This window comes from Sebastes umbrosus, chromosome 5 (assembly GCF_015220745.1).
Source record: "Sebastes umbrosus isolate fSebUmb1 chromosome 5, fSebUmb1.pri, whole genome shotgun sequence".
Taxonomy (NCBI): Eukaryota; Metazoa; Chordata; class Actinopteri; order Perciformes; family Sebastidae; genus Sebastes; species Sebastes umbrosus.
This window is the reverse complement of record NC_051273.1, coordinates 30,313,777-30,323,243: the sequence shown is the minus strand read 5'-3', so window position 1 is coordinate 30,323,243 and position 9,467 is coordinate 30,313,777. Positions and strand designations below refer to the sequence as shown.

The 9,467-nt window shown below is 40.1% G+C and overlaps 1 protein-coding gene across 3 annotated transcripts; it reads right to left on the bottom strand.

The window, feature by feature from the left end:
- Positions 1-357: 357 nt before the first annotated feature.
- Positions 358-8,210, bottom strand: med8 (mediator complex subunit 8). 3 transcript variants are annotated; one of them, XM_037770854.1, is made up of 7 exons: positions 8,117-8,210; positions 7,725-7,843; positions 3,958-4,102; positions 3,727-3,867; positions 2,813-2,900; positions 2,460-2,720; positions 358-803 (listed from the first exon to the last, which is right to left on the bottom strand). In XM_037770854.1, the coding sequence occupies exons 1-7, from the start codon at positions 8,120-8,122 to the stop codon at positions 733-735; spliced, it is 831 nt and encodes a 276-aa protein (XP_037626782.1). In that variant the 5' UTR covers positions 8,123-8,210; the 3' UTR covers positions 358-732. The 3 variants fall into 3 exon arrangements, with proteins under 3 accessions (XP_037626782.1, XP_037626783.1, XP_037626784.1); XM_037770855.1 differs by having other exon boundaries at positions 2,481-2,720; XM_037770856.1 differs by having other exon boundaries at positions 2,523-2,720.
- Positions 8,211-9,467: the final 1,257 nt, after the last annotated feature.

The window sequence follows — 9,467 nt, the reverse complement described above, 5'->3', positions numbered from 1 at the left end:
AAAGAGGAGCAAGAGAAGAAGAAGAAGAAACCGGCGGAAATACTGAATCAGATCATGGTGCATGTCTGAAATGTTGGGATGGTCATTTGATGGGTGGATGTGCCGTTCATGTCAGGACACGTAAACAGTAGTGATGTTCAATTACAACAAGGTTACAGTTTTTGACAATGCAGAGCTGTGTAAACACCACCTGATTGTAAAAAATAAACTACGGGCAAAGCACTGTAACACTTGTTTTGGATTTTTTAAAAAAGGCCAGAATTAATTCAAAAATTTGCAGAATTATTATTTCCTTCAAGTACACAAAGAGAATAAAAAATAAAGTGCTGATTTATATGCATTCATAACACAAACAAGTAGTTCTTTTAACACATCTTTTATTGAAAAAGAGTCAATAGTACAGTTCTAAATCCAAGCTATTCTACTCCCACAAATGGTGACATACTGCCATCTAGTGGCTCACACACTGAGACTCAGGTGATGTATCAAAAATGAAAAATATACCCTAAAAGGTCGCAAATATTAACATTTTATGTTTGAGATAATTGAACACTAAGAATGTCAGTGAAACAGCTTTAGAGAGAACAGAGTAATAACTTCGTAGAAGTTGGTCCGTTCCACGAAAATAATGGGCATATATAATATTACAAAGGTGAGTATTACAAATCTTGTCATTGTAGGTGAATCTCTGAAATGTAACAAATAATTGTGAACAAATAAGAAAGAGAGGGCTCATCGGTTATAAGGATGCATTGAACCAGACGCAGATTTGATGTTTGTCTTGATGCTGCTTGGCATTTTTCCTGCGAAAGAAAAAAAAATAGGGAGAGGATTAATGCTTGGTGACAATGTTCTACATGTGTACTCGGAAATCTACAGTTTAGCACATATCCAAGGGTATTTTTGTATACTTTGTGAATTGGATTAAATTGGTAAATAGTTCCTGAACTATTAGAGATGAGTTTCTATCTCGTTTGGAAGTGGACGAGAGTGACAAAAAAGCTGAGGTCAAGTCAGACAGTAGTCCAGCAGCATCACCACTTTATACAGGAAGTCACATAAACATTAACCCTGATTGAATAACATATGATCTGTTAGAACAATCTATTCAGCTTTTACTCTCCAATAACTGTTGATGTGTGTGAAAGGGTATCAAAATATGGTGTAATCATTAAAGGTGCTAAATACAGGATTGGGAGCATTTTCTATTGCCTCTCAACAGCTCTCAACATGGAGACAGCTAATGGTGATAACAGCCACAACAGTGCAAACAACGGCGAAGGTGCTGACAGAGCTAAGCGTGTTTACCTGAGGAGGAACTGGAGGTTGGGTGCTACGTTTCTGCTACGACGCTGTCGGTCGGGACGGCGTTATCAGCTGTAACCGCCGTATGAGATCAGTACAGAACGGCGGCCGTGAGCTAGCCAGTGGGGTGCACTCAGGGGATGTCACGGTGAGGAAATTTTCCCACCGGTTAATAAACTTGTGACGGTGTTGCCGATACACCGGACATTTTAGAAGAAATGGTCAATATATGTAGAGCACTTGCTTTGATCTTTAACGTGGATGGCTGTGTCTGGTCTCTGGTTGAGCTTTCGCTGTGAGGCCGCAGGTTTCCACCCGGCGCCGCGCACACACACCGACTGTGACCGCTCCGTCCTCCGCACGGCGATTGCCTCACTAACGTTAAGGTTCCCTTAAAGCATTGGGTTTAAATCTGAAATATTGCCAAATGGGCGTTTTTGCTTTTCGCTTTGACACCAAATCCTCCGTCATCATCATGTCTGTTAACTCTCTCTCGGTCCATGTGTGTGTGTGTGTGTGTGTGAAATCTGACTTCTGACACTTTCCCTTTGTAGCATCCATTGTCTGACTATGTATTGACAACACGGCGCTGATGCGCAAAAATAAACTAAATGGGTTTTATTTCTATTTTTAAAAAAAGGTTGGAGCGGTGGGCAAGTAATGTAATTACTTATGTATGTGTAAACACCGTGTAACACCGACTTCCGCGGCAAGCCTATCACGCTCACATGCACTAAAGCACGCATGGCCGGCCGGCTATCTCAACAAAGCACGGAGAAGCTCGGATTACAACACACACACACTCTGCTCAGGTAGACATTACTCCTCTATATCTTTACACAGCAAATAGTTGTTTGATGCTATATTAATGCTCTGGATATTGAATTTAGCACCTTTAAAGAATGTATCATTCAACCTTCACACTGTATTTATCAAATTATTTTACATAGAAATGTAATGTAAATACCCTGTCCACCTCATACTCATTAACATCCTAAAATAGAAAAATATAAAGCATCAATTATACCATCAAATATACACATGCACATGGAGATTGAAGAGCAGCAAGGGCTTAACATCAGTATAAATGTATTTTAAGAATCTAACACCAACAATAAACACGCAACACAAAGTAGTGGAGGTGAAATACTAACCCAGCTCTCCAGGTCTCCTACCTGGCTGCCCTTGCTGCTGTGGAGCCCCGGGTCCTCCCATACCTGCTTGCTGGCTTGAACCACCGCCAATGGTGACCTGCTGTAAGGTTGGACCTCCACTCATCATGGGCCCTTGTCCTGGATGCCCAGGGGCCACTGGACCTGGAGGCCTACATTTGGAAAGCCCCTTTCCAAATGCAACGGCTCCAACCAATGCGTTAGTGTCGGCGGGGTTGAAAGACGGTTTGCTCTGTCGTATTGCTGGGGGGGGGAAACAACTCATGTGAGCCAACATATTTAAATGTTTAAATGAAATTGAGATGAATAACTCGGAAAGTGAAAGAACAACATACCTGAACTCTCTGCATCTCTGTCATCACGAGGGTTGTTGAGCTTCTCCAGCAGATTGGAACACAGTTTATTCAACGTCTGGATCTGTTTCTGTTGATAAAAATACAACCAGGGGGGTTTGAACAATGTAAAATAATCTATACAGCTGTAAGCAATATAAGGCAACTGACTGTTATACATTTTAGCTCAACAAAATTATTTTTGCATACGAGTAATGCCGACCTTATAACAAACGACTTTTCAAGTGATTTCACTGCAGATATATTTCCAATGTTGCAATGAAAATCACAGACTTCATCAGAGTTTTGTTAAGAGTCGCGGCGTGTTTTGTGTAAGGTGGTCATAAAACTCAGTCCAAGCTGTATTACGTCAGTCTTTTTCTCGTCTTGATATTCTGATAAACTCAAACATGTTTAATATTATCATAAGTTCAATGACGTGAACATTGTCAACAACCAATGGGTGCGCTCTCTCCAACACCAAACAGGAAGCAGCAAACAGGCTGGAAAGTAAACATGGAGAAACTGGTGGAGTTGAGGAGTGAACAAGACCAAATAATGTATATTGCCAAGAAGTGAAAGTCAACTCGACTACTGGACGCCAGTAAAACGTTCGCCTAAAAAGTGCTGTACAAACATAAAACAAAATCATTTCTATTTAATTGTCATATTCTACCGAAATGGCCTGTGTTGAACAATAAAATATGTACCAAGGCTGAGTCCTTACCGTAGCGGCCCGGGGTTCGAATCTTTCAGTCCAAAATGGCGGCTACTGTCCCAGACAGGGCTACTTGCAAGCTACCATTGGCTACTGGAATGTCAGACTTCAGTCTAATAAAAGTCTTTTCAAAGTCTCCTAGTGTATGGTAGACAAAAGACAGCATGGATCCACTCAGTCCATATGATAACTAACTGACCTGTGCCACCTCTGGGCCAATTCGTGCTGCCTCAACACTCAGCTGCTTCTCCTGCTCCTCCACCTCTGGATCAGGCTTGGTCCGCAGGTAGTCCGGTACAATCTCATGGCTGAACACCGGGACACGCTGCTCTGTGAGTTTCTGTGGGGGGAACAATCAGAGGTCGTAAATGGACGGGTCAGAGAGATTGCTTAAGAGAAGCAAACACGTCAGTCAGTCTTTGATACTCACTGCTAAATCCTCATCTCGGTCTGGAGACAGAAGCAGTGGTATTATAACCTGGTTGCGAAACGATGGCGTCTTCTCGTTCTTGAGCAGTTTGTTGATGGTGTTCAGCTGACCAGATAGCAGAGCAAAGTTGTCCAAAACAGAGGGCCTGGATGACACAAAGACACATCACAGCTCCTGAGAGGGAAAAAAACACTCCACAAAAGGGCTTATTAAACCCGTACATGTTGATGACAAAACATCAGAGCATCTTGTGTCACATGTATGAAGTTATTTCACCTCATTGCTTTTATGCAGTAGAAAACTCATCCACTGACCGGGCAATGTTAGTGCTAACATACAGTATGGTGTTTCACTACCCTCCATCATAAAGACAAATAAAAGAATAATTTAAAAACATTTCAGATTTCAGTAATCTGTGCCAATCTGTGGGATTCACCTTTACCCTCTCGTCCACTGAGCACTCGAAAATCCTCTTCTGGATTGGAGTCCACTGTTTATAATGGCTTAATCACTAAAACTGACAAAACCCTGGGGGTGAGTCCTGGGATCGTGACCTCGAGGGACAGAGCCTCAAACTCTACTAGGACAATATTTTGACTAACATCTTTATCTCATCAAAAAATCCAGCTCATTCATTAGAAGTCTGTGCATAAATGTTATGCCACACCATACAAGCGCTTCAAAATGAAGCTCATAGATAGTTCAAACTTTGCTGAATGTAGCCAGAATACCGTTGGAACATACCTTAAAGTAGGGGTAAGCAGTATATTTTTTTATTATATTAAAATTCCATAATAACCTTTCAGCATATTGTAATTCAAGTGTTCTGAGAGATAACTAGACTTCTGCACCTCCTCATGGCTCTGTTTTCAGGCTTTAAAAAATCAAGCGGTGCTTGGTATTTCCTCAACATGGCTGCCGGGTCACAAACTTTCTAATTTTACAGCTAAACAGTGTCTATTGTCTATGGAGCAGCTCCAGACTTTATACCCTATGACATCACTAGTTTGAGACTTACTTCTCTGATTTCTGGCTTTGAGAGAAAGTAGCTTATGTTAGGAACCCCACAGGTCTGTGAGCTTACTACACAATCAGATAACATGTGTGGGAGAACAGGTGGGTTTCTGAGCAGTTACTCTTCTGGGAAATAAGGGGCATAGTACCAGGAAGTCACACCCACAAACAACTGTGTTTTCTGCTGAACACGTTTCGATCATCTATAAAATCAACCTGCTGTCTCCTATATGACTAGCTTCAAGAAACAGGCTACTTAAATGTATTTAACTACCGTCTAGGTTTACACCGTTACTGTGTCCAAAATGTCACACAAATGTCTTCACTACCTCTTTGACATTTCAATAACCACATTTGTCACACATTAAAGGGGCAGAAGGCAGTATATTTTGGCATCATTGGCCAGAAATCCCATAGTAACCTTTCAGCATATTGTAATTCAAGTGTTTTGAGAGAAAACTAGACTTCTGCACTTCCTCATGGCTCTGTTTTCAGGCTTTAGAAAATGTAGCCATGACGGGAGACTTTGACCAATCACAGGTCATTTTACAGAGAAAGAGTTCCTATTGGCTGTGCTCCTCAACATGGCTGCCGGGTCATAAACTTTCTCATTTTACAACTAAAGAGTGCACTACAAGATGTTTCTGAAACCATTTGAGGGGAGAAATAGTCATTACAATAACAGATTATTGATTCATATTTGATCAGCGCTGCCTAGTTTGACCGTTCAATCGGTGTTTGCAAGTGATTGACAGCTGCTGGGAGACGGCAGACTCCAGCTCAGCTCTGATTGGTTGTTTTCCTCCGGTCTGTGAAATGTTATAGATGCCGTTAGGAGCACTGAAGGACACAGAGGCACATGATTTTTTTCAGATTACCGGTCTCATGAACTACTGTCAGGATATAGTGACCGCTTTATAAAAATAACTTTTTTTAATCATATTTGCTCCATTTCTACCCACTGCAGCTTTAAGGTTTTCTGGGAATGCCCTTCTATATCTAATCTCTGGTCTAAGGTGGCAAAAGTGTCTTGAAAATATCCCTAAATTTCAAATTCCTCAACAGACCACCCTATTTTCATTCAATGATGACTCCGCTCTTAGTGACAACACTAGATTAACCCTTAGGAAAATCATATTTGCAGGGTTGACTGAAGCCAAGAGAACCATAATACAAACATGGTTCTCCCCTTAACCCCCACAAATAAAACAATGGTCGATTCATTTTAGAGATATTGCTCTCATAGAAAGGTCATCAGCTGTAATTATTAAAGCGTGGCCATCTACTGTAGAGGCTTGGGATTTCCTCACCAGTTCTCTTTCGAACCCACATTTTCTTGCACAGATATATGTCACTTTGATAAAATGTAAGAAAACCTACACACTTATTTTTATATTTTTTATCAAATATAAATATATAAATATAAAAAAAAATTATTGTTGTCTGTGGGTTTATACTGTTTCTTGTTTAGTTTAGTTTTCTTTGCAAGGCAATGGTGATATGTATATAGTTTACAGCTGTTTGTATTTGCAATAATCCTTATGGTATATGGTACCTTGTGTACAATGATGTTCACGTGACAAACTCAATAAAAAGTTGAGCGCAAAAAAACATTTTCAATATCATAAGGACAGTACACACTAAACTATGATTCAGATATTGTTTCTTTAACATAACACTTGAGAATTTGACCAGAGAGACAGATTTAAGATTTGGACACTGCGATGTATTCAATGTCAGTAATAATCCCATAACAGTGCAGCATGAAGTGTTGATGTAACGTTATCTACATATTTGTTGGCTAACGTTGTGTTTACTCACCATGTTAATCAGTGAAATGCTTCACTCACCATGTTAATCAGTGAGATGTACTGTACTCACCATGTTAATCAGTGAGATGTACTCACCATGTTAATCAGTGAGATGTACTGTACTCACCATGTTAATCAGTGAGATGTACTGTACTCACCATGTTAATCAGTGAGGTGTACTGTACTCACCATGTTAATCAGTGAGATGTACTGTACTCACCATGTTAATCAGTGAGATGTACTGTACTCACCATGTTAATCAGTGAGGTGTACTGTACTCACCATGTTAATCAGTGAGATGTACTGTACTCACCATGTTAATCAGTGAGCTGTACTCACCATGTTAATCAGTGAGATGTACTGTACTCACCATGTTAATCAGTGAGCTGTACTCACCATGTTAATCAGTGAGATGTACTCACCATGTTAATCAGTGAGATGTACTCACCATGTTAATCAGTGAGATGTACTCACCATGTTAATCAGTGAGATGTACTCACCATGTTAATCAGTGAGGTGTACTCACCATGTTAATCAGTGAGATGTACTCACCATGTTAATCAGTGAGATGTACTCACCATGTTAATCAGTGAGATGTACTCACCATGTTAATCAGTGAGATGTACTCACCATGTTAATCAGTGAGGTGTACTCACCATGTTAATCAGTGAGATGTACTCACCATGTTAATCAGTGAGATGTACTCACCATGTTAATCAGTGAGATGTACTCACCATGTTAATCAGTGAGGTGTACTCACCATGTTAATCAGTGAGATGTACTCACCATGTTAATCAGTGAGATGTACTCACCATGTTAATCAGTGAGGTGTACTCACCATGTTAATCAGTGAGATGTACTCACCATGTTAATCAGTGAGATGTACTCACCATGTTAATCAGTGAGATGTACTCACCATGTTAACCAGTGAGATGTACTCACCATGTTAATCTCTCTTCATTCTCCAGCTTGTAGATGAAACTGTGAAGAGCGTTTTTGACGTGAGCGACCCGAGAAACGAGAGACTCCACCGCCGCCTCCAGCTGCTTCTCCTCTCGTTGCTGAGAGAGAGAAAAGAAGAGAAAAGCTCTGATAAACAAAAACAACAAATACACACTGACCTAGCTACCGTTAGCTTAGCTTAAACGACAACTGTGAGCATGCTAGCTGCTGCTAGCTCTACAAATGAGTAAACAAGAAGCATCAAATACGAGCATATAGCATCCATATATATATATATATATACAGGTAACACGTCAATGGATACACTAGTGAATGTTATAGCAAAGTGTCATACTGTAAATAGCGATATATGGGCATTAAGAAGACATTACCTGCATAGTAACTACAAGATAACTGATATTAACCAAATCAGTCAAGGCAGAAACACTTCCGGTTCACCCTGTCAAAATAAAAGCTTGCATTTTGAACTTTTATTTATTCCCTTTTTTTCCAATAGACTTTATTTTAAATCTGTAAAAAAAAAGAAATACAAGGCACAATTAAATCAATAAATAGGTAAACAATACATTAAATAAAAAGAAAGTAACATAATATGTCAGGGGTTATTATAAAATAATAAATAATAGTAACTTAAGTAAAAATATTAAAATGGGAGCAAAAACCTCACCATTTTACTAGCCTTTTTGTTTTTTGCAGAATATATTGTCTTTATATATAGTTCCAACATTAAAGTGGGGTTTAACTTTTTTCCAATTTGTATTTATGAATGTAAAACTTTGTGACAATGATAATGAGATTCATTAGAAAATATTCTCTCTCAAATATTGTGTTGAACCTTAAAAAACAAAAAAATACATTTTCCAGTAGAAAGTCAAAGTCACAGATAATATTTTAAAATCAATTAAGATATAAATACATATATACATATATATATATATATATATTTATTTATTTTTGTCTCCTACATCAATGATCGTCCTGCAACTGAAGGGCTCCCTGAGGTGCTTAAGAGCATCGACGATGACAACAAAGGTAACACGCTCCCTGTTGTTGTTGTTCTTGATGACGATAGCCCTGAAGAAGCAGGCATTCACATTCCTGAGGGAAATGAAGGTGTGGGCATCCCCCGTCTCTCCTCTGATGATGAAGATGAGGAAGAAGCGGTTAAAGATGTGGACTTCTCCCATCTCATCTTCCCTCTCCCCTTGGTTTTGGAACATCAGGGAAAGGTTGAGGGTATGGACATCTTCCGTGTCCTCCTCTCTCTCCCCTCGGCTTTGGAACATCAGCGAGAGGTTGAAGATGTGGACATCTTCTATGGCGATGATGAGGAAGATGATGCAGTCACAGATGACAGCGATGACTGGAGTGACAGGGCGGAATCTCCTGACTGGATCAGTGATGACTCTGGCTATGAGAGCATGTCATCTGAGGAAGAAGAGGAAGATGGTCATCAGGGTGATGATGAAGATGAAGAGGAGTTTGTGTTTGAGATTGACGGTGTCATCTTACGACATCCTCGCTCTCATCGGCAGCTTCCTCAATATCAGGAACCTGATCAGCATCAGGAACCAGATCAGCATCAACAACCTCATCAAGATTAAGGAGGCATCCAGGAGGACAGCTCTGAAGAGCCGACTCCCTCAACTTCCTGCCCTAGCTCCTCCAGAAAGAGGAGCAGGGAGGAGGGCAACGAGGAGACAGATCTTGCTAAAAGGCCCA

Excerpts from the sequence above, each read along its gene's own strand:
- med8 (XM_037770854.1), bottom strand. Across the intron at positions 4,103-7,724 it reads AATGAAGAGAGATTAACATG|GCCCTCTGTTTTGGACAACT; the intron begins GTGAGTACATCT and ends TGTGTCATCCAG. Across the intron at positions 2,901-3,726 it reads TTGGCCCAGAGGTGGCACAG|AAACAGATCCAGACGTTGAA; the intron begins GTCAGTTAGTTA and ends TTTTATCAACAG.